This window comes from Mustela putorius, unplaced genomic scaffold (genome assembly GCF_011764305.1).
Source record: "Mustela putorius furo isolate JIRA1106 unplaced genomic scaffold, ASM1176430v1.1 tig00003834_pilon_pilon_pilon, whole genome shotgun sequence".
In the NCBI taxonomy this organism is placed as follows: Eukaryota; Metazoa; Chordata; class Mammalia; order Carnivora; family Mustelidae; genus Mustela; species Mustela putorius.
In genome coordinates this window covers 115,069,952-115,094,963 of record NW_025421987.1, presented here as the reverse complement: position 1 = coordinate 115,094,963, position 25,012 = coordinate 115,069,952, and the positions used below count along the sequence as shown (strand labels likewise).

Sequence of the window (25,012 nt, the reverse complement as noted above, 5' to 3'; positions counted from 1 at the left end):
TGTTGGTTCTGCAAAACAAAACACATTCCTTTCCCGCTTTTGTCCCTTCCCCTCCTCCCTTCTGCTGATAGTTTTCAAACCTCTTATTTGAGTAATCTCCCATTGTGTCCTACCTAACAATTATTTCTTTTGGATTTTCTAGGTAGGCAATCATATCGATACTTTCTTTCCTTCTTCAGTATGTACACCTCCTATCTCTATTTCCCATCTCATTGCATTGCTTCTGACCAATAATGCAATATTGAAAGTGAGGTCTCTTTTCAAATTTTAATGGGAATGATTTTTATGTTTCAATGTCAAGTATTATTTTTGCTGGAGATTTCTGATATAGCAAATTAAGGATACGTATATTCATTCCCAGTTTGCTAAAAGTGTTTAAAAATTAGGAATAGAGTTTGAACCTTGAAGAGCTTTTCCCCACATTTGCTGAAATACGTGTTTTCTAAATTAAAACCATTAATTTTCTAATAGCAAACCATCTTCATATTTTTGAGCTAAGTCCTACCTGGTTTTAATATATTACTATTATAACATATTCCAGGATTTGATTTGCTCCTATTTTGCTAGCATTTTTGCGTCTATGATCCCATGTAAGATTGAACAGTAGTTTTCTTTTTGTACCATATTTCTTTGAGTTTGGTATGAGAGTAATGTTGGTAAAAGGATATGGGAAGCCTTCCCCTATTTCCAGTTGTCTTTATGCTTGTAACTGTTTATCCATTATGTATACTACCTATTTCTTGGTAGGCTTGGGTAGAATTCACATAGCTGAAAGGGGAAGGACAGGAGATCCCTCAGTATCCTCACCAAGGGATGAGATGGTTACCTGTTTGGTGACCCTGAGTTCATACAGTCTTAACGAAGGAAGGAAGTGCATATGGATGAATTCAAAACCCAGTTTCAAGCACATGACTGTGAGGAGTGTTCAGATGGAAATTCCTATTGTGAAGAACCTGCTAAAAATCCTTGAGGACATTGCTTTGCATTAAGGTGTATTCAGGGAACTGGGATCTCATCTTAGTCAGAGGCCTTTCTGGTGTTGAGGGAAGGGGGGCAGACACATCTCATGGGAAGGACTCTCATCCTGTTGTTGAAGTTGCTGCCCAAAGTTGGTGTTGAGCTGTATGTGAAGGTCTGCTCTGATGGATTTATGAGACCCCCATTAAGCCTTCTAGTCCTGCTAATAAAACGGTCATTGGTGTAGTACAAGGACCTGTATTCAGGAAAAGTTTCCAAGAAATGGTGGCCTGCGGAGAGATTTTTAGAGTGTCCTTCAAGAACTGAAAATGTTCTGATAAAGAGAGGTCCTCTCTGTGCAGCTCATAAAAGGGCTCTTGGCTCTTAACACTCTGGTAGAGATCAAAATCTCTATAATGGTTATTTCTCCAAGACATCCTGAGACTGTCCCTTGATCACCATTAATGCACTGACTGTGACAGAAACATTGAGTTATTAGACAGAACTGAACCTTACAAAGTGCCTTGGTAAACGGTATTGAGCCCTGAGGTACAAAGGGGAAAAAGGAAGGAAAGGTTCAAATAAAGGTTAAAAAAACTATATTGTCTACAATGACTTGACAGTATTTAGGCATTATAGCTACAAAAATACCTGATTTCAAGGAACTTAGAGTTTATGGACCTGAGATTGACAAATGATTTTATAATATAAATGTCATGTGATGGGGGTGCCTTATTTTTCATATTCACTAAGAGTACCTCATAGCTATTCACAGAAAATATCCATTTTGTCAGAATTTGCAAAGAACCAATGTCTGTAGAAATCTGAGAAGTGAGTGGTTTCATTTGCATATAGGTTCAGGGCCTTCTGAGCAGAAAGAAATTAATCTTATCACTCCTAACTTTTTCTCTAAGAAATTCAGAATTAGGGTGATCTCTGGGTAAAACAGAGTGATCTTGACCAAGGCCCAGCGGGAGAGATGGGACATTATGCTAGCCCACACTGAGTTTGGGAAGAGGAAGGTGGTGTGATGATTATGGGTCAGTGGGTCTTCAGTAGTTAAAAATGTCTTGTATCAATCTTCCTGAGTTGACCTGAATCTTGGGAACCAATCACATGAAATGGTCACTGAAAGCTGTAATAATGGGGACTGACTGGGGTGGTGGCCAAATGAGGCTGGACTGGTATGATTGGGAACTGAGAAAGGGGGTGGCTGAGCGGGGAGTTGGTCAGTGCAGTTGGGAATTTGGTTACATACAGAAGGCTGAGAAAGTAAGTGGGTATATTGAGGACAATAGGAGCCAGGTTTCTCACTGAGAAAAAAATTGCTCTAATATGAAAAGGAGAAGGATAAAAGGAATCCTGTGTATTGGATTGTATTTGGATGTATTGGTACAACCTTATGGTAAGTGTCCATGTCCAAAGCCATATCTATGTATCTACATGTATTAAAAAAATAGAATATTATAAAATTGATAAAGATGCTAGTATGTGGGAGAGTGTATATACACATACATTTCTTACCTCTGTCCTCTAAGAGGACTTAGAAGCAATGTTTATCTGGTAGCAATGAACACACCAAAACCAGATCTTGATTTTTTAATACCATTCTGTATTAAAAGGAATCAAGACTCTGGAGGAATGGCTGACTGGGGTTGGTGCACTACAATATGATCTTGGAACACTTTAAGAGCCAAAAACTAAGAAAATTTTCAAAGAATAATTCAAATGTGTTAAAGGGGCACAGAAATAAGCTTGAAAGAGCTCTTAGTAGACCAAACTGTTATATTTGAGACATTGAATAAAATTGCCATTGAGTTAAATAGATATCCATGAGCCCAGACACATGTAAATACATGAATGATTGAATAAATAGCAAGAAAAGAAAGCTTCTTGTAATATAATTCCAATTAATAAAAGTGGATGGAATGTTAGAATTAGAACGTCACCATTTGGCAATCATCTCATAGTTGTGATGATTTAGGCAAGAATCATCAATGGATATTAAATAGTAGGTGAAAGTTTGGTGAGGAACTAGATATTTACATGAATAATTATTAATTACAAAGGAAACATAACTTTATAGAAGAGAAACCTAGCAGGCATCACCTTCATTTAGTAACTAAAGTTAACATTATCAGTAATAGGACAGATTAACAGTGTGTCCTCCCTGACAGAAGAATACAGCAATGTTTCTGTGATATCCCAGACAAAAATGTATAACTTTAATCATAAGAAAACACTAGTAACCTAAACTGAGGGACATTTTATAAAACATTGGCCTGTCTTCAAAAAATGTCAGGGTCGTGGGGCGCCTGGGTGGCTCAGCGGGTTAAAGCCTCTGCCTTCGGCTCAGGTCATGATCCCAGGGTCCTGGGATCGAGCCCCGAATCAGGCTCTCTGCTCAGCAGGAAGCCCCGCATCAGGCTCTCTGCTCAGCAGGAAGCCTGCTTCCTCCTCTCTTTCTGCCTGCCTCTCTGCCTACTTGTGATCTCTCTCTCTCTGTCAAATAAATAAATAAATAATCTTAAAAAAAAAAAAAAAAGTCAGGGTCGTGAAGGACAGGGAAATATTAGGAACTGTTCCTAACTGATGAAGACAAAAGAGACATGGCAACTAAATGCTTTGCAGGTGTGGTGCCTATGCAGGTGTGGAGGTGCCTGGCTCCTATGTCCCTTCAAGAGGACCTGCTGTGGGGAGCCTGGCCAACTGATAGCTTCCTCCTGCTGCCCCCATGAAGCTATTGCCACACTGATGCTCTCAGTGATTGAATGTGACAGGGATCCTAGGACTGGATTCTTTTTACCCAACTGGATTTCTTTAATGGGAAACTTAGTCTCAGAAACCACTCATTGGGCTGGCCAAATTTTCTCAGAACTCTGAGGTAGTCTGAAGCTCTTCTTCCTCCTCCTCCTTCTTTTTTAATATTTATTTGAAAGAGAGTGAGTGTGCACACACATGAATGTATGAGCTTGGAGAGAAACGGAGGGAGAGGGAGAGAAAGAGAATCCTAAGCAGACCACTGGGCCAGACGCGGGACTTGATCCCAAGACCATGAGCAGAAATCAAGAGTCGGTCACTCAGCCAGCTGAGCCACTCAGGTGTCCTTCTTGCTCTTCCTTCTTAACACTTCCTTCTCTCCTTTCACAGGGGTATCATAGTCTGAAAGTTCTCCCTACTCACTCCTCCCCTGTTATCATTCATTGGTGTTTTCCCTAATAAATCTCTTATATGCCTAACCATGGTATCTGCTGCTCAGAGGAACCAAAAAATCACACTGTACTCTTGGGTTTGTTCCTTTTGTTATAAAGGACAATATTGGAGCAATTGGTGATATTTGAATGGTGTCTGTAAATTAGATACTAATGTTATATCAGTGCTAATTTTTTGATTTTTGATGCCTGTAATAGTTTTTTTTTTTAAAGATAATAAACCATAAGAAAAAGTAAAATAGGGAAGAGAGACAATAGTTAAGAAATTTCAGTAAACTTTAGGGGCACCTGGGTGGCAGAGTTGGTTATGCAGCTGTCTTTGACTCAGATCATGACTCAGTCCTGATCCCAGGGTCCTGGGATCGAGTCCCATGTTGGGCTCCCTACTCAGTGGGGAGTCTGCTTCTCCCTCTTCCTCTGTGCCTCCTTGTGTGTGCAATTTCTCTCTCTCCCTCTAACAAATAAATAAATAAAATATGAAGAAAAAAAGAAATTTCAATAAACTTTAGAAAAGAGGCAATGAATATGACAACTGATTTTGTAACACAGAAGAAAATGAAATTTGAGGGAAATCAGGTGGTAATTTCCACCATGTATGACCTAGTTTGCCTGGAATAATCCCTGAGAAGCTCAGGCCTCGGAAGAAAGGGTAGTAAAGCTTGGATCTGAAAGTCAAGATAAGTTGAATGTTCATATTCAGCACAGTTTGGTTTCTAGGTCCACTTTTCCATCCTATGCTGTCCTGACTTCCTACCTCTCCACACCAAATCTGATTCCCTCCCTTCCAACAAATGTGTGGATCTATTTTCTCAAAACAGTTTTTAATGTCAAAGATGCCAAGGCCAAGGGAAGTCAGGGGTATAGGTCTATGCTGAAAATGGGATATTATTTCTTAAAGATTTTATTTATTTATGACAGAGAAATCACAAGAAGGCAGAGAGGCAGGTGGCGGTGGGGGGTGGCGCTGTGGGGAGGGGAGCAGACTCCTTGCTGAGCAGAGAGCCTGATGCCGGGCTAGATCCCAGGACCCTGGGATCATGACCAGAGCCAAAGGCAGAGGCTTAGACCACTGAGCCACCCAAGCTCCCCAAAATGGGACATTAATAAGTCAAAGTGTACTTTCTGTAATGCGGTTTCCCCAGCTGCTTCTCCCAGTGGGCTCCAGGAGGGCCAACAGTGAGGAGGAAAGCCAGCCCTCTCACCAGTAGGCAGTGCATAGAGGCAGTGGAGGATCATGAGTAAGAGGAGAGATTTGAAAGCCAGCCTGCTTTGGTTCAAGAATCTGCCAGTATATTAAGTAGTATAATTCTGCCACTCAGCCTCTCTGTGCCTCATTTGCACACCTACTTTGTGGAAAACATTGAGTACTAAATGAATTAATACAGATAAAATATACGTGCAAATAAATACATATAAAACACTTAGAACAATGTCTAGCACATTGCTATGTGGTCTGTAATTATCAGCTCTTATTACCATTATAACTATTCGCTGAAGTTCTGAATATTCTAGAGGGAAAAAAAAAATGATACTGGGGATTCCACCAAAATAAAGGCTGCCTCATCATCTGATCACCTTATAGGAAAACCTAAAACTCAACAAATCCTGCAACACACACACAGAGCTACTAATCATCTTTGTAGTGCTTAACTTTTTAATATAATGATCAGACTTCAGCTTGAAAGCAAGGGGCCAAAACAAGGTAATAGGAAACACACAAACACAGAGGGAACATAAGAAAATGTGAACAAAAGATATTACTTGAGAGATAAAGGATGTTGCATCCATACAATGAGATGGCAACTTTTAAAAGGACAGAACTTTAAATAAAATCTTTAAAAAAAAAAAAATAAAGGACAGAACTTTTCAGAACTAAATATAGTCTAACTAAAAATTCAATGAAATCAGGAGGATAAAAAAAAGGCATTTCCCAGACATTAAGACGAAGATTAGAAATATTCAGATACATTTGATTAAAAGTAGGTCCAGAAGGAGGGGCGCCTGGGTGGCTCAGTTGTTGGGCATCTGCCTTAGGCTCAGGTCATGATCCCAGGGTCCTGGGATTGGGCCCAAAGTCTGGCTCCCTGCTTAGCAGGGAAACCTGTTTCTCACTCTCCCACTCCCCAGCCCCCTGCTTGTGTTCCCTTTCTTGCTGTCTCTCTCTTTGTCAAATAAATAAATCTTTAAAAACAACAATAACAAAGAATTATGTACAGAAAGAGAGAATAGATAAAATGAAGTAGAGAAAGTTATCAAGGAAATAGAGCAAAATTTCTTTGAATTTAGGATACAAACCAAGATTACAAGGAGTTAATTCCAAATGAAGTAAAGAGAACCCATAGCATGCATCATTGTAACAAAATTTCTGAAAACTGGGGATACAGAGATGATTCTCAATACTTCCACATGGAAAAAAAAAAAAGTCACACATAATGGAACAAAATTCAGAACTGCATTAGACTTTGTGTTTTTTAATGTCTGCTTTTTTTTTTTTAAAGATTTTATTTATTTTACACAGAGCATAAGCAGGCAGAGTGGCAGACAGAGGGAGAGAGAGAAGCAGGCTCCCTGCCAAGCAAGGAGCCTGATGTGGGACTTGATCCCAGAATCCTGGGATCATGACCTGAGCGGAAGGCAGCTACTTAACCGACTGAGCCACCCAAGGTCCCAGAACTGCATTAGAGTTCTAAACAGCAAGACCACCTCTTTTTTTTTTTTTTTTTCCAAGTAATGTCTTCACCCAGCCCACTATAGGCCTTGAACTCAGAATCCCAAGATCAAGAGTTACATGCTATACTAATCGAGCCCACTTGGTGTCCCAGATCACGTTTTTTTTTTTAAGATTTTAGTTATTTGACAAGCTGGTGGAGCATCAGGCAGAGGGAGGGGGAGAAGAAGGCTCCATGCTGAGCAGAGAGCCTGATGTGGGCCTTCATCCCAAGACCCTGGGATCATGACCTGATCCTGAGCTGAAGGAGATATTTAATTGACCGAGACATCAGGAGCCCCCCACACCACATCTTTTTTTTAAAGATTTATTTATTTATTTGACAGAGAGAGATTACAAGTAGGCAGAGAGGCAGGCAGAGAGAGAGAGAGAGAGAGAGGAGGAAGCAGGCTCCCTGCTGAGCAGAGAGCCCGATGCGGGACTCGATCCCAGGACCCTGTAGATCATGACCTGAGCCGAAGGCAGCGGCTTAACCCACTGAGCCACCCAGGCGCCCACCCCACACCACATCTTAAGGGACATTGGATAATGCCTTCAAAATTGAGAAAATTATTTGCTACTTTGTGTTTTATACCTAGCCAGACTATTAACCAAACATAAGGATAGAATAAAGATATTTTCAGGAATCTGTTAAAAAATTCAACTGAATAAATTGGAAGATCTAATGGGCTTTTTGCAACAAGTCATGAACTAATCAGCATCCCCTTTCGTAAGTGGAAAAGAGCTCCCAGGACCTGTACAAAATGGAAGGTTTTTATAAGCAGAAGGGGGTGGGGACAAGGAAGTCATTAATAAAGAGAAAAGATTATTACAGGCAAGGTCACCTTTCTTTGGGAAAGGGTGGGGTCTATCAAGCAGATGACCTTAATAATGTTGTTCAGGAAATTCCAGAGTGATTGATTTAAAATTCCATTCCTGGGACTGGCTGAGACTGCAATTAGGTTAGATATCAAGTCCTAGTTTGCTGACATGGGCTAAACAGAAGTGGCTCCATTTTGAGCCCATATTTTTGTTTTGTTTTGTTTTTTACAGATGGAATCAGAAGTTGACTTTTCATGTATTCTTTCTTGGGCAATGACTAAAGAAATTACTTCAGTGAAATGGGGGCATACACCCAAAAGAGTAATAGTTAGGTTTTAGGGAACGGGCAATTTAGCTCTGAAGAATGGCAAAAGAAAAATTCCCAGGACGGGGCGCCTGGGTGGCTCAGTGGGTTAAGCCGCTGCCTTCGGCTCAGGCCATGATCTCAGGGTCCTGGGAGCTGAGTCCCACATCGGGCTCTCTGCTCAGCGGGGAGCCTGCTTCCCTCTCTCTCTCTCTCTGCCTGCCTCTCCGTCTACTTGTGATTTCTCTCTGTCAAATAAATAAATAACATCTTTAAAAAAAAAAAAAATTCCCAGGACAAGAGCTGTGCTCCAGGCCTAAAAGTAACCAGCTAAGATTAAACCAGGAGGAGGAAGGGTTATAGGAGAGAGTTTATTAAAAAACAAACAAAAGTACTCTGGAAATTTGACAGATCAGTTGAAGCATTTGGAAAAATTTAGAAATAGACATGTTAACAAAACAAATGCAAAGGCTATGACTAGGAAAAAATAATATAACATGATATAATATATATAATATACCTTCTTGGTTCAAGAGTGAACAGTTATGATAATATAAACACCATTGGCTTTATTAAAAAGTATAATGTACCCATATTAAGGATGAGAGAAGGGAAGTGTAGTGGTGGTGGAAGAGAGCTACAACATTCTCCATCATAAAAGGGTAGCAGTTATCTGAAATTAATTGGATTTTTTTTGATTATCTGAAAGTAATCAATATATAACAGTACAAGGGTTTAGAAACATGAAGATAAGTATCAGAAGAAATGGCTTAAAGTATAGAAGACAGCTGGCCCTAGAAAGTAGAACTAGGTACAAATGGAGCAGAGAAATGCCATTTTTTATTACAACCCTTTGATTTTTGAGCAAAGAACATGTATTACTTAGACAGAAGTTAATTTTGAAAGAGAAAAAGAAAGAAAAGAAAGAAAGAAAATAACAGGCTTTCATTTTTCTAGTGCTTTTGAACCAGATGTCATCCTCTCTGTATCTGTATTATGTATAAATGTTTGACTTGAAGTTGGGGGTGCATGGGCTTATCCTTCTGGGTGATAGGTGCGAAAACAATGCTATATGGAGGTAAGTGATAATTCAGGTGGGGAGTCCTTTCTGCAGGAACCCCCAAGATGTAGATAAATATTTCTTATAAAACAGTTTCTCTTATCTTCCTTGGGTTTGAGACTTTATCTACCTCTCTCTCTCTCCCCTTAGAAAAATCTATCAGTAATTGTTAAAGTATTTATTCCAGGCTGGCCTTAGTTATATTGTGCGGCATTAATGTAAGTTTGAACCCAAGAGTTAAGGGTGCAGCACCTCTTTCTCTAAAATCAATCTGTGGTCGAGATATAGTAACTGGAAGAAACCTTTAAGAGAAAGAGGACAAGATTTATGTGATTGAAAACCCATTGTCTTGCCTATATGGAGATTTTTCTTTGTTTACCAACCTTGGAAAATATGACTTTTATTTTTATAAATGAGGTCAGTAGTAGAAACACTGAGAAAAATGAAACTCCAGCTGGGGTTTCCTATATGACTTTGCATGCAAGGTTAGTTTCATGTCACAGATAAATAAAACCTCCAAGGTCAAATTAGTGGAAAATCACTAAATGATCCTTCCTTTCGAGATTTAAATGTACATTACTAATCCAGCATTTCTCAAGTTTTTGCCAGCAGAATTTAAAAAATATATATATCCATTAATTATAAGTGTTCATGGGACTAAAGTTTGGGAAACACAGTGCTAAGGAGCTCTACCCATCCCTGGCAGTGCAAGAAGAGGTCCCTGCTAGGAGTTCACAGTAGGAGAGGGTGTGTTTTTTGGCTTGTTGGCGGGTAGGGTTACACTTAATATTTGGTTACATTTCTTGGCTGGATTCTGATACCCCCTGTGGCTACAAAAAGTCTCCAGGAAGATAATTTTTCTTCTCAGGTTAGGGAGGTCCTTAGGATCACTCTAAGCCACCTTTTAGAGTTAAGGAAGTAAAACTTAAGGTGACCATTAAAGCTGCTCCTAAATTCTGTCTTGGGTCTGGATGTACTTGATTATCATTTTTAGTTTCTAGTGCTCTTGCTGCTGTTTTTCTTCTAGTTGATGTTGGTTATAGACTTTTTAGTAATTTTATTGCTTTCTTTTCCATTGTAAAAGAGCAATACATAGTAATAAAATATTGAGAATAGTACAACCAAAATAAGTCACCTGTAATCTCACCTCTCAAGCAGAATCACAACTAGCAATTTTTGTCTATGTATTCTGTACGTACTGCTGCATATAGAGGTGTGAGTCTGTGTATTTGTATCATGCAAATTTACATCTTTGTTTTAATTCCCATTTTGTCATGAACATTTTTATACCATTCAAAATTATTTATATACAACATTTTAAATGATTCTACAATAGTATATCAATTGAAGATACCATAATTTATTTATTTGCCTATTGTATTTAGTTTGCTTAATTTATTTAGTGTGTTTAATTTATTTAGTGTGTTTAATTTATGTGTTTACTAATTATATTTAGTGTTTAATTTATTTAGTGTGTTTAATTTATGTGTTTACTAATTATATTTAGTGTGTTTAATTTATGTCTATATAGATAAAACACAATTTCATTGTTTGCCACTTAGTGGACCAGAATGAAAAATGACACAACAAATTTTCACCAAACTTGGCGAGTATGTTTGGAATAGCTAGATTCAAAGTGTAGGCTTTGAAGAAAAAAAACACATTTATGTTGTGGGGCTTGGTAGAGAAACTATAGGGGAGGAGAAATAATTTCCTCTCTATTCTTCTGTGTTTTTGGCTGAAACTCTCTGTTATAAAAGACAGATTAGCAAGAGTAAAACAAACAGAAGTTTTAAAATATATATACCTCATGAATACATGGAATATACCCAGAAAGACTGACTAACTCCCCGAGATGGCCCAAGCCACCTCCTTAAATACCATCTTAAGTTAAAGACGAAAGAAAGATGTTTGGGCAAAGGGAAGTCAAGTTTTGGGGAGTTGCCAGGAGAATGCTGGTAAACAAGGGTAAAATTTGTTATGCAGATTTAAGTCAGCCTTCGCCATTGATAGGCTGGAGACTTAGAGTCATTCTTTTCTTCCCGGTACAGAGAGAGAGATACCTTTACAAATAATTTCCTTTGTAAAATGTAAATATCCCTTATGAAAGGGTAACTTCTACTCTTGTTTTCAGCACTTCTTTCTCACCTGCTGTTTCTTAGAATAATCAGCTCGCAATAATCTTTATTCTGCTACCCTTCATACCTCAAATTGGTGAATAGGCCTTTGAGAACAACTGAAATAAAAAAAGATTCATGACTGAGGTGGGCTGAGGGAGAGTTGTCAGACACTCTAGATAGAAATCAGACATAATGGTTTCCATTTTTGTGTCTCCAGTCAAATGGCATGAGGACATCTGATGTCCTGCTGATTTGTAGTCAAATTGCTTTCATGTGGCCAAGTCTATGAGGAATTCTTTTTTTTTTTTTTAAAGATTTTATTTATTTATTTGACAGAGATCACAAGTAGGCAGAGAGGCAGGCAGAGAGAGAGGAGGAAGCAGGCTCCCTGCTGAGCAGAGAGCGGATGTGGGGCTCGATCCCAGGACCCTGGGATCACAACCCGAGCCAAAGGCAGAGGCTTTAACCCACTGAGCCACCCAGGCGCCCCTTGTCTATGAGGAATTCTAAGGGCATTTCTGTCCAAAAAATGTTTACAATGATGAAAATCGAGATTATCTACTGTCAAACATTTGGAAGGGAAGCCAGTGAGAGCCAAATAGAATTACCCAACAGGCCACAGATTGATTGATCCATCCATCAATCCATCCTTCTTTCTATCTATCACTCACATAAATAGCTGCCTGAATATCCCCATGTTCTTTAGCCTAATGAGGCCATCTTTCCATTGAATATTTAAAAGAATGGCTGGAGCTCCCATAGCAGGTATAGAAGGAGAGACTTTATGTTTCATGATATTTCTGAGATTTCTTACAATTTTTAGCTGAATTAAAAAATCACTTGTAGAGATACGTTCGTTAGATTACTCCTTTCTGCCCGTGGACGCTGCTGAGTAAGCATCGTTAAAGTCTCCCCTCCCACCGCTGTCATGTCTAAGTCAGAGTCTCCCAAAGAGCCTGAACAGCTGTGGAAGCTCTTCATCGGAGGTCTGAGCTTTGAAACAACCGATGAGAGTCTGAGGAGCCATTTTGAGCAATGGGGAACACTTACGGACTGTGTGGTAATGAGAGATCTGAACACCAAGCGCTCCAGAGGCTTTGGGTTTGTCACATATGCCACTGTGGAGGAGGTGGATGCTGCCATGAATGCAAGGCCACACAAGGTGGATGGAAGAGTTGTGGAACCAAAGAGGGTTGTCTCAAGAGAAGATTCTCAAAGACCTGGTGCCCACTTAACTGTGAAAAAGATTTTTGTTGGTGGCATTAAAGAAGACACTGAAGAACATCATCTAAGAGATTATTTCGAACAGTATGGGAAAATCGAAGTGATTGAGATCATGACTGACCGAGGCAGTGGCAAAAACGAGGGGTTTTGCTTTTGTAACACTTGATGACCATGATTCTGTAGACAAGATTGTCATTCAAAAATACCATACTGTGAATGGCCACAACTGTGAAGTAAGGAAAGCGCTCTCTAAGCAAGAGATGGCTAGTGCTTCATCCAGCCAAAGAGGTCGAAGTGGTTCTGGAAACTTTGGTGGTGGTCGTGGAGGTGGTTTTGGTGGGAATGACAACTTTGGTCGCAGAGGAAACTTCAGTGGTCGAGGTGGCTTTGGTAGCAGTCGAGGTGGTGGTGGATATGGTGGCAGTGGGGATGGCTATAACGGATTTGGTAATGATGGTCGTTATGGAGGAGGCGGCCCTGGTTACTCTGGAGGAAGCAGAGGCTATGGAAATGGTCGACAGGATTATGGAAACCAGGGCAGTGGCTATGGCAGGAGTGGCAGCTATGACAGCTATAACAACGGAGGAGGCGGAGGCGGCTATGGCGGTGGTAGTGGAAGCAACTTTGGAGGTGGCGGAAGCTATAATGATTTTGGCAATTACAACCATCAATCCTCAAATTTTGGACCCATGAAAGAAGGCAATTTTGGAGGCAGAAGCTCTGGCCCTTATGGTGGTGGAGGCCAATACTTCGCCAAACCACGAAACAAAGGTGGTTATGGTGGTTCCAGCAGCAGCAGCAGCTATGGCAGTGGCAGAAGGTTTTAATTACTGCCAGGAAACAAAGCTTAGCAGGAGAGGAGAGCCAGAGAAGTGACAGGGAAGCTACAGGTTACAACAGATTTGTGAACTCAGCCAAGCACAGTGGTGGCAGGGCCTAGCTGCTACAAAGAAGACATGTTTTAGACAATACTCATGTGTATGGGCAAAAAAACTCGAGGACTGTATTTGTGACTAATTGTATAACAGGTTATTTTAGTTTCTGTTCTGTGGAAAGTGTAAAGCATTCCAACAAAGGGTTTTAATGAGGATTTTTTTGTTTTGCACCCATGCTGTTGATTGCTAAATGTAATAGTCTGATCATGACGCTGAATAAATGTGTCTTTTTAAAAAAAAAAATCACTTGTATATCTCTTCCCTTTTCTGTACTCTGCTTTAACCCAATTTACAACACAGTCCCTATCCTTTTTTACGTAAGTTTTTTTTCACATAGTGTAGTTTATGAGTAAAATTTACTTAAGATTTGGCATTAAAGCTGGACTCCTCCTCATTGGCTGATTTCTTGTCTTATGCCTCCTGGCCTCTCACTAGCTGCAAGATCTTTTCTTCCTCCCATCTTCTCCTCAGTCTTATTTATTATTTCCTTTAACCCTTCCTTCCTTAGTCTAGCCCATCAATAGTTCATATTTTTTTTTTAAGATTTTATTTATTTATTTGACAGAGAGAGATCACAAGTAGGCAGAGGTGGGAAGAGAGAGAGAGGAGGAAGCAGGATCCCCGCTGAGCAGAGAGCCCCATGTGGGGCTCGATCCCAGGACCCTGGGATCATGACCTGAGCCAAAGGCAGAGGCTTTAACCCACTGAGCCACCCAGGCGCCCCAATAGTTCATATTTTTACCTACTTTTTAGCAAAGCAGTTAAATTCTCTGTCTAGTCATGTCTGTGGGCTTCCTCTTTTATACCCGGAGATGTTATCTAGGTACTCTCTTAAACCGATGGTTCTCGCCCTAGAGGAATTCTGCACTCAACAGTTAACATAATAAAAACCTTCCACAATCCAATCTATATCCATGTGTCTCTTTATATAGTTTTTTTTTTTTTCTTTAAGATTTTATTTGTCAGAGAGAGCAAGTACAAGCAGGGAGAACAGAAGGCAGAGGCAGAAGCAGTCTCTCCATTGAGCAAGGATTCCAACGTGATCCCAGGACCCTGGGATCATGATCAGAGCCAAAGGCAGGCGCTTAACCAGCTGAGCCACCCAGGTGTCCCTACACAGTTTTTTAAAAAGATTTATTTATTTTAGAGAGAAAGAGAGAGTATATTCATGGTGGGCGAGGACCAAACAGAGAGAGAGAGAAAGAATCTTAAGCAGACTCTGAGCTGAGTACAGAGCCCATGTGGGGCTGGATCTCATGACCCTGAGATCACCACCAAACCAAAACCAAGAGTTGGACATATGCAGACACCTCATGTGTCTTTATTTTCATCTAGCCATCCATTTATTTAATATATCTGTCCCCCTACCAACATCTACACATTCATCCATCCACCCAAATGTTAATCTCTCTGCTTTTTTCCATCCTGATTTCTCCATGCTCCTCCGAAGATCCAAAATACTCATTATGGGAAGTTTTTTCCCTTAGTTTTTAATTTTTAAAATTTTATTTATTTGAAGATTTTATTTTATTTTATTTATTTGAGAGAGAAAGATTGAAAGAATGAGTGGGAGAAGGGGCAATGGGAGAAGCCAACTCCCTGTGGAACAGGGAGCCCAATACTGGACTTGATCCCAGGATCCTAAGATCATGACCTGAGCCAAAGGCAGATGCTTAACCAACTGAGTCACCCAGGCAATCTATTTTATTTATTTATTTTTGTTTGGCTATCAGAGTATTTAAAAATTCTTTATTTAAATTCAATTTAGTTAACATATACTTTATTATTAGTTTCAGGAATAGAATTTTTTTAAAAAAGGAACAGAATTTAGTTGTTCAGCAGTTGCATATAATACCCAGTTCTCATTACATCAAGTGTCATTCTTAATGCCCATCATTGAATTATTCCTTCCCCTGACCCACCTCCCCTTCAGCAATCCTCAGTTTATTTCCTACATTTTATTTCCTACATAAACAACACTTATGCTCCCCCCATTTTCATCTTATTTTCTCTTCCCTTCCCCTATTTTCATTTGTTTTGTTTCTTTTTTTTTCATTTGTTTTGTTTCTTAAATTCCACATGAGTGAAATCATATGGTATTTGTCCTTCTCTGACTTATTTCACTTAGTGTAATACCCCCTAGTTCCATCCACATTGTTGCAAATGGCAAGATTTTATTCTTTTGATGACTGAGTAATATTCCATTATAGATTCCATTATATATATATGTGTGTGTATGTATACATATATATATAACATATATACACATATATGATGCGCACACACACACACACACACACACAGGAAAGAAAGGGGAAACTTCTTAAACTGTTGGTGGGAATGTAAGTTGGTGCAGCCACTCTGGAAAACAGTTCCTCAAAAAGTCGAAAATATAGCTACCATCTGACCCAGCAATTGCACTACTCAGTATTTACCCCAAAGAAACAAAGGTGGTGATCCAAAGGGGCATTTGCACCCCAATGTTTATAGCAGCAATGTCCGCAGTAGTCAAACTATGGAAAAAGCCTAGATGTCCAACAACCAATGGATGAAAAAAGAAGGTGTGGTGTATACATACACAAGGGAATACTCCTCAGCCATCAAAAACGACATCTTGCCACTCGGCAATGATGTGGATGGAACTAGAGGGTATTATGCTGAGTTAATTACTTAGCTTAGTAAATCAGAGAAAGAAAATTTTATCTCACTGATTTGTGGAATTTAAGAAACAAGGCAGAGGATCAAAGGGGAGGAGAGGAAAAAATAAAATAAGGTGAAACCAGAGAGGGAGACAAACCGCAAGAGACTCTTAATCCTAGGAAACAAACTAGAATTGCTCGAGGAGTGGGGATGATGGGGTGGAGTGGCTGGGTCATGGACATTGGGGAAGGTGTGTTGTGGTGAGTACTGTGTGTTGTGTAAGACTGTTGAATCACAGACCTGTACCCCCGAAAGAAATAATACATTATATGTTAATTAAAAAAACCCAAAACTTATCCTTTTCCAGAAGTAACAATCAGCTGTCTTGAAATGACAAAGGAGAAATAGATAAAAAGTACACTGCTGGGAATAATTGTAATCTTTGCCTTGGGCAAAGGAAGGACAGATAAGACCCGAGTTAAATTAAGTGAAGGAGAGCACCTGGGTGGCTCAGTGGGTTAAGCGGCTGCCTTTGGCTCAGGTCATGGTCTAAGGGTCCTGGCTTCGGGTCCCACTTTGGGGTCCCTGCTCTGCGGAGAGCCTGCTTCTCCCTCTTCCTCTCTCTCTCTCTTTCTGTATCTGATGAATAAATAAATAAATAAAAATCTTAAAAAAAAAGAAGTCTAAAAAACAATTAAGTGAAGGAAACCAGTGCATTGGGGCCATTCACTGAAGGAGCTTGGCCAGAAATGACATATTTGCCTATGTGAAAAGTTAGGGTGTTAGTGGAAATACATGCATATGCAAACATACCACACACACACACTCACACACACACACACTCAGAAGTACCTAACATTTTATCTTGAATTTAGCTTGAACACAGCCATATTCCCATTGTACTGATGACATAGTACAACTGATAAACATTATTTCTGAAAGTTGACTCCCTCAGCATGTCACAGAGATCCCATAACTGGACACTGACAAAGCTAACACTGTAAAAAAGGTATACTTATATATATTTAGCTTTAATGTTTATATTATAAATCAGGATTACTTTAGATTTGATGTATTGCATATTTTTCTTAATTGTGTTAAACCATTGAAAGTAACTTTCTAGCATAAGATGCATAGGCAAGATTCAAAATAAATGCCATTCTTCAAAATACTCCTCCTCTTTCCTGACAATGACCAACTACTTGTTTGTTTGTTTGTTTGCTTCTCCCCTTAGGCAGGAAAAGTTATTCCTGTTGGAGACAGAGTTGCAACCTGTTTGACTGAAAAACTTCCCAGGGTGAGCATTTTCAATAGGCATTTTTGTAAACCCTTAGGTTTGTCTCTTCAGTTGTCTCTTAAGACAACTCTCAATGCTCCTTAAGAAAGCTGTATAAACTTAATGTGGTCAATTTTGATTCTTTACTGCACTTTGAGAACTTCTAATGATTTTGTTCAAGGAAGTGAAAACTCCAGGCTTACAATTTTTAGCTCTATAAAAACCATTGGAGATACCTTTTATTTCTATAGAAAATAGTCATTTATGGTATGCTTTTTAACCTGGGTACTTCTTGGTTGTTTTCTAGATATAACTTTTGAAATATGACATTCATTTCTATAAAACACATTTTAGGAAGTTTCATTATATGGGTCTGTAGTTCCCCATGGACTTATTACACTCATGCAATGGTGTTCACTGATTGGGATAGGTTAATCCTAATATTTTTAAAAAACTGTTCTTAATTCTATTTTCTTGTCTCACTATAGCTAATTACTCCACCTGAGGCAAAAAAATTTTTCAACTATAGATATCCACCTGCTGGAGCTGAGAGAGTATTTTACGGTAGAGCAAAGGATCCCCAAATTGCTCCTTATTTGACACATGGAATAAGATCTAAAATTTCGATACCGGTAACTTCTTTTCCTTTTTTCCCTGTACATTATTAACTTACTAAGGTGAAAATGCATGAATGAGGTATTAATGAAATCATCAGTTCCAATTTCCTTCCCACTCTTACTTTTGAGTAGTGAAAAAACAATCCAAGCAGCAACAGCCACCAGACTGTAGAGAAATTAGATTGTAGAGACAATCTACATATTTTCACCTCAGATAATACAAGCCAAGTTGCATTCCATTTTCTCAGGCTAAAGAGAAATGCTGTCAGGCTTTGTTAGAGAACAGAGAGGATGAAGGCTGGGTGATAGAACCTCGAGGCCCAGCGGAGTGCTTGTATAGAATTTGGGGGAGTGGGCTGACTGTTACCTGTGTTAATTGGGCAGTCTAGATTTTGAAGACCCGATCTATACCTCTGGAGAGCGCTCGTGGCAATCATGTGATTCTTGTACTTGTCATTTCCGCTTTTCTAGAATCCGCATCAAATAACCAGGGCATTCTTCTTAGAAACCTTAGGGCCTCAGTGAAGTAAGTTCATGTAGGGCATGTTTCAGCTACATAGCTTCAATGCTGACAGTTGATTTGAAGAGATGAGGAAAGGCAAGGATAATTAAATGTTTTTCCACAATCACTTTCTCTTCTTCCCAGTTATGGATTAGTTTCAGTTTTCAGATTTTTGCTTTTTTTGTTGTTATATCTGTGCTTTATATGATTTCTTTAGGCAAAGGTATTGATCAACCCGCAGCCTATAACAACATTTCAACAGAAACTTAAAGATAAAAAGGAATCAGTATATTTTAGCAATCAACGGGCACCCCTAGGAAAATCTCATGATCAAACACCGGGATTACCTAAAGGCCTGGATGTGCTCAATACAACATTTGGGACAACAGTCATCAGAGGTAATAAAAAAGTGATGGGGAGTTGGATGGTGAAATGTCTTCCAAAAAAAAAAAAAAGGAAAGAAAAGAAAAGGAAAATCAATGTCTTCTTAGAAAGCAGGATTAAATATCTTGTTGATGCGGCACTTGGTGGTGGTGTAAATGATGATTCATAGCAAGAAAATGACTCTCAGATCCAGAATCCTTAGAGTTGATGTGTACCATGGCAGTAAAAATTCAGCTTTTGGAAACAGATGCAATGAGTAATAGAGATGGTATAAAGAGAAAGGAGAGAGATTCAAGAAAACTGATACTGGAGCCAGCTATGAAGTCCTCAGTCCCTTCTCCCTGGACATACATTTGTGTGTTTTATCTCCACCAATGCTTCTGATGTGTTCATAACTCTTTTTTTTTCATATTTTTATTTATTCATTTGTCAGAGAGAGAGAGAGGGAGAGTGAGAGAGAGCACGCAGGCAGGCAGAGAGGCAGGCAGAGGTGGAGAGAGAAGCAGGCTTCCTGACGAGCAAGGAGCCTGATGCGGGACTCGATCCCAGGATCCTGAACCCATGACCTGAGCCAAAGGCAGCAGCTTAACCGACTGAGCCACCCAGGTGCCCCTGATGTGTTCATAACTCCTAACTCTATGAAGCAGACCACAGAACAATTAAGTTTGTCAAATGCTGTGGACTTTTCTCCATCTGAGCAGATCCACAGTGTCTACCCACATATGCTAAATGCAGGCAGCTTGTAGAGCAGAGCTTCACTCTCATTATGAGAGGAAGTAGAGTGCATCTTTCAACTAACAACAACTTATAATGGAATTGGTCACAGGCCATTGTTTCTTCGGAAGCCCCAGCCTTCTGCCATGTTGTTGGGCATTTTACCTTCCACCTGTTTCACACTTATCTCCTCCTCTCCTTTTCATGTCTCTTCCTCTCTCTCTCTCTCTCTCGTGGTCTTACTGAAGGGGACCTCAACTTCCATTTTTATTTATCCTGGAAAGAAATTTGGTTCTCTTTGTTCTTTTGTACCCATTAAGGCTCTACCTCAGGAATCTTATATTTTTTTCCACCAAAAGGTCCATTAGATTATATTCTTTAACACAGTATCACCACTGTGGAGATAAATTATGCCTCTCTCTTGGGATGTAAAATCTTCAAAGTCTACAGCTTGATCATATCAGATCTAAAGTTAAAATTAAAGTTCAAAACTTTAAAAAATGTATTTTAGAGCAGATGATGTATCCTTTTATTTTATAATAAGATTTTAAAATTGTATTTATGTAGACATGGCATTACAGCATTACAGTAATTGTGTCATAACTACCATCTAGGATTGGACCATTTAATAAGAAAGTACTGTCAAGGTGTACCTCATTTAAATATACAATAGAAGCAATGTTCCAAAACGTGTATCTGTCTATTCATAGGTGTAATATTTCATATATCAGACAAAAAAATACTGCTTTACAGGATTATTTTGAGTGGATCCACTTTCTAGTATTCTTAATTATTTGTTTACAGACCCCAAGTCTTAGCAGAAGTCCAAAAGAAAGAAAACTTCTGAATCTATGTTATCAGGTTGAGAGAGAAGAATGAAATTATGATTGGAATTATATTTAAAAATCATTACATAAACAATAAAAACAAAATAATTCACAGTATATAAAACTGGGGTCCACCAGTCTTGGGAAGGCAGCTATTAAACAAATAACTTATTGCTCTATGTTTGGGATCAGTAGGAAGAGTTTCTTACCGATACCAGTGCTTTCCCAAGCACTTTTGGCTACTTTGAAGATGGATACTCAGATCAAAACAGACTTAGGGTATATGCTTCAATCTACAGCTATCACCAAATTTATTCCCACAAGGCATCAGGGCTTCTGAAACTGACTGAGATTCAAATTTGCTTAGAACATTTTGGGAAGTTTGGAGCAAACTAAAATCAAAATTGTCCTGAGCATCTCAGAATCAGAAAATTTAACCAGGCTTGGAATACAGCTCAGAATAACCTAAATAGTTAGCCAATACACAGTTGGGATATTATTTAGAATTTGAGGGAATGACAGGTCAAGTGGGAGTCCCTAGGACAGTAACACGTAGGTGGTGTCCTGTCTTTCTTGCTAAATCTTCATTTGTGTTCTCAGAATGCCCATGTAGTTTGTGTCATTGGCATACCTCATTGTTATTTGTTCTGGTCAATTTAAATATGTTATAAATAGATAAAAGCTACCTTAAAACTGATTTCATTAATTCTTCCTTCAGACTTACCAGCTAGAGATGTGGTGAATCCACCAAAATCCTACGAAGAAGTATTGAAGGAAGGAAAGGAAGGACATGATTTGTATATTGTTTCTCACAATGATTATTATGTGGGTAAGTGTCTCCCTGTGTAAAATAGACCTGAGGACTCTCAGATTTGTGAAGAGGAATAAAGGAGATTATGTGCATAAAGCAATGCCTGGCATATAGTAAGTGATCAGTAAATAGTAACTTATTCATAAGGTCATAAACCCTCATAACTAGGAACACATATATTTAGACATTTTGTATATCAGATGTAGAAATGTATGTATTATTTAAAGGAAAAACATCTAAGAAAGGTTACATTTAGTTTTAGGCTTAAAAAATACTGTCCTTATTCAAATGTCAGGATTACTCTAAGGACTTAGATTGGGTAATGGTCAGTACACAATTTTTTGAATCACATAGAATAGCTTCAAATACTTGCTTGTCCATTAATCTCTTAAATGGTGATAATAATATTGTGAGGATTAGGTGAGTACCTGCAAAATGCATCCGTAGTGCCTAGAACATAGTAGGTGCTCAATTACTACTACTACTACTACTACTACTACCACCGCTACTACTACTACTACGACTACTATTATGTGATCTTGTCTAATGTAGCTCATTACTAGAAGTGTTCTATAGCACAACTAAAAGGCATTAGATGTTTACAGTGCTATGAAATACAGCTTAGTTGTTGACATGTTGATGTTAAGTGGCATCTTGATATAATAGATTGGGAATTGGACTCTGATGTATGTCCTGAGAAAGCCAATGGATTGTATGTGACTGATTCATGAGCTCAATCCTCATTAACTAGAAGCAAGACTTACCTTTTACTGCAGCACAAGGATGCTCTCATCCTTCCTTTCTCTAATTCTTTACTTTTTCTCCTCCTCCTCTAGCCTCTCACACCAACCATAGTTCTTCTCTGTGCCCTTCCTCCTAATTCTGCTCATAGCTGGTGCTGTTTCCTATGCCCATTGCTCTGCTGTCTGGAATCTGTCATTCTCTTTTTTCATGGCCAGTCTCTGCTGCTTCCCCTACACTTGAGCACATCCCGTCTTGAGATCATCTCTGCCTTCCCCTTCATGCCGCTCCTGCTTCCCTTTACTCCATCACCAGTCACTGGTACCCCATCTACTTCCCTGTCTCCCTCCTTTTCTTCCTTTCCTCCTTCCAGTTCTCCCTTCCCTTATTCCTCCTTTGTTCTCTCCCTCTCTTGTGAAAATATCTTATTCATTTTTTGAAAAAGTTTAGTATGTATTGCACAATAAAATTCAATAACTTTCAATTGTTTTCAATACAACCTGTAAAATACAGGTAGACCACCTGTAATTAGATATCTTATATGCATTTAGCAGTTGGAGGATAATGAGTATAGATTTCTTTTTTTATTTTCAAAAGAGCTCTAATAGACTATAAAATGACTGAAATTACCTTCATTTGCTGATTTTTATGGAAGTCTCATTGACCTCTTGAAAAGGCACAGAATCCAATCTCTTTAATATTGTCCTTATTTTTTCTCCTAATGAAAGTAGCTTTATTTTTTTATTAAAAAGCACATAATAATTGTAGAGAATTTAAATATCTCGATAAAATAGGGCAGGCATCTATCTGGCTGATTCAGCTGTTAGAGCCTGCAACTCTTGATCTTGGGGATGTAAGTTCGAGCCCCATGTTGGGTGTAGAAATTATTTAAAACAAATCTTTGGGGTGTCTGGCTGGATCAGTTGGAAGAGCATGTGACTCTTGATCTTGGAGTCATGAGTTCGAGCCCTACATTGGGGGTAGAGTTTACTTTACTTAAATAAGTATTAAAACAAATACACACACACACACACACACACATACAAATCTCAAAAAAATGAGAAAGTAAATATAACATTGAAATTCCATTATCCAGAGATAACTATATTTGATACATTGAACATCTTTCTAACCTGCATGCAATAAGCCATCTACCTTTCCTTAAGAGGGATGATATTCTCCATGCTTTTGGGGAACTTGCTTTATACATTAAATGTTTTTTATTTAAAATACTATGTCAAGAGCACCATTCAATAACAAATATATAATATCTTTTAAATATACTTAATTTTAGTCATTACAAGTAATTAAAATACAAAGAAAATCTTCTTTAATTCCCAATCTTTTACAGGTGATACTTTTTTTTTTTTTTAAGATTTTATTTATTTGACAGACAGAGATCACAAGTAGGCAGAGAGGCAGGCAGAGAGAGGAGGAAGCAGGCTCCCTGCTGAGCAGAGAGCCCAATGTGGGGCTGGATCCAAGAACCCTGGGATCATGACCTGAGCCGAAGGCAGAGGCTTTAACCCACTGAGCCACCCAGGCACCCCCAGATGATACTTCCATAGATGCCTTTCTTTGTGTGTTTGTATATGAGAATATACGTGTGTTTTGTTCCCCACTGCATATACTTTTTTCTATTTCCTTTTCCCCCATTTAATGAAATACCTTAGTTGCATTTTCATGTCAGTTATCTATACCATATTTTTCAGTATTACAAGTAATGTTGCCTATATATCTTTGTGAATATGATGTATTTTTTAAGGATATATTCCTAGATTTATGAGCATTTGAAGTATTTACTCTTAGAGTTAAACCATTCACCCAAATAGCTGCCCCAATTTGCCCTCACACCCATAGTATATTAGAATTTACATTTCTCCACATCCTCCTTAATAGTGAGCTTTCCCATCTTCTTTATTTTTATTTAACTGAGAGACAAATTATGATTTCACATATTTTTTGTTTTTATTTATATTGTTTGGATTACTAGTGAGGCTGAATCGCCCTCATTTCTTTATTTCATTATTTGACAGAGAAAGACATAGCGAGATAGTAAACACAAGAAGGGAGAGTGGGAGATGGAGAAGCAGGCTCTCACCGAGCAGGGAGCCTCATGCGGGGCTTGACCCCAGGACCCTGGCATCATGACCTGAGCCGACGGCAGACACTCAACGAATGAACTACCCAGGCACCCCTAGTCTTACTTTTCTTATCTAGAAAATAGAAAACTGGGGCGCCTGGGTGGCTCAGTGGGTTAAAACCTCTGCCTTTGGCTCAGGTCATGATCCCAGGGTCCTGGGATCGAGCCCCACGTCGGGCTCTCCGCAGGGAGCCTGCTTCCTCCCCTCCCTCTCTCTGCCTGCCTCTCTGCCTACTTGTGATTTCTCTCTGTCAAATAAATAAAATCTTAAAAAAAAAAAGAATAGAAAACTAATACTACATCATGATTTGAAAAAAGTACAGTATTAGATCTTAAATATAAAGACCTCCCTTTGGGTACTCAGGCTTCAGTTCCTAATATGAGATAAGTGATTATAATGAAAAAGGAGGGTTGCAATGTTCTGATGATCTCACCAAATCTCTGTGAGAACAAGTACACAACAACAGCCTTTCAGATCTTAGCAGAATGGAAAGGACAGCTGGGGTCTCAAAGCACTGCAGTACCTCCCCTGATCTTCAGGATTTCTGTAACATTAATGGGGCCTGAATTTTTCATCATTTATATGTCTTTCTCCTACATCATTTCTTGACTTACTTAACCAAGTATTAACACAGGAACTCTTGTTTTGCCAGTCTCCCAGCTAACATAGGAGGGTGCTTGTCCTCTAGCCAAATCTGTGCAATCCTGGCACTGTTACAATTGCATTTAGTTCCCACTCCCATTTTCAGCGTCAGTGAGAGCATAATGTGCTTCTGGCAAGATAAGGTTATTTGTGTTGCTTCCTCTTTTTTTCACAGGAGAAGCAAAGAATCGAAAGTATAACCCATCAAGTTTCCATAGGTTTAACTTGTATGGGGTTCCAACACCACATTTTAATGATGGAAGAGCCATGGCAAAAACTTTATATTGGCTCCATGAGCTACAAATGTAAGTTTAATTATATTGGGTCTTGAAACAGGTATTAAATATATGTCACATGGACTTTAAAGAAGAGC

At 38.9% G+C, this 25,012-nt stretch overlaps 1 protein-coding gene and 1 pseudogene across 2 annotated transcripts in view; both read left to right on the top strand.

Annotated features, from left to right (window-relative positions):
- Positions 1 to 25,012, top strand: part of EFHB (EF-hand domain family member B) — a 55,008-nt gene that overhangs the window by 5,501 nt on the left and 24,495 nt on the right. For both annotated transcript variants that reach the window (XR_006609247.1, XM_045088952.1), the window contains exons 2-6: positions 17,216 to 17,278; positions 17,746 to 17,889; positions 18,594 to 18,774; positions 21,020 to 21,130; positions 24,815 to 24,944. Coding sequence is in view for 1 of the 2 variants with exons in the window: in XM_045088952.1 (XP_044944887.1) it covers positions 17,216 to 17,278; positions 17,746 to 17,889; positions 18,594 to 18,774; positions 21,020 to 21,130; positions 24,815 to 24,944 (629 nt within the window). In the remaining variant the exon portion in view is untranslated. The remainder of the gene's footprint in view (positions 1 to 17,215; positions 17,279 to 17,745; positions 17,890 to 18,593; positions 18,775 to 21,019; positions 21,131 to 24,814; positions 24,945 to 25,012) is intronic.
- LOC123394469 lies at positions 12,007 to 13,277 on the top strand (annotated as a pseudogene).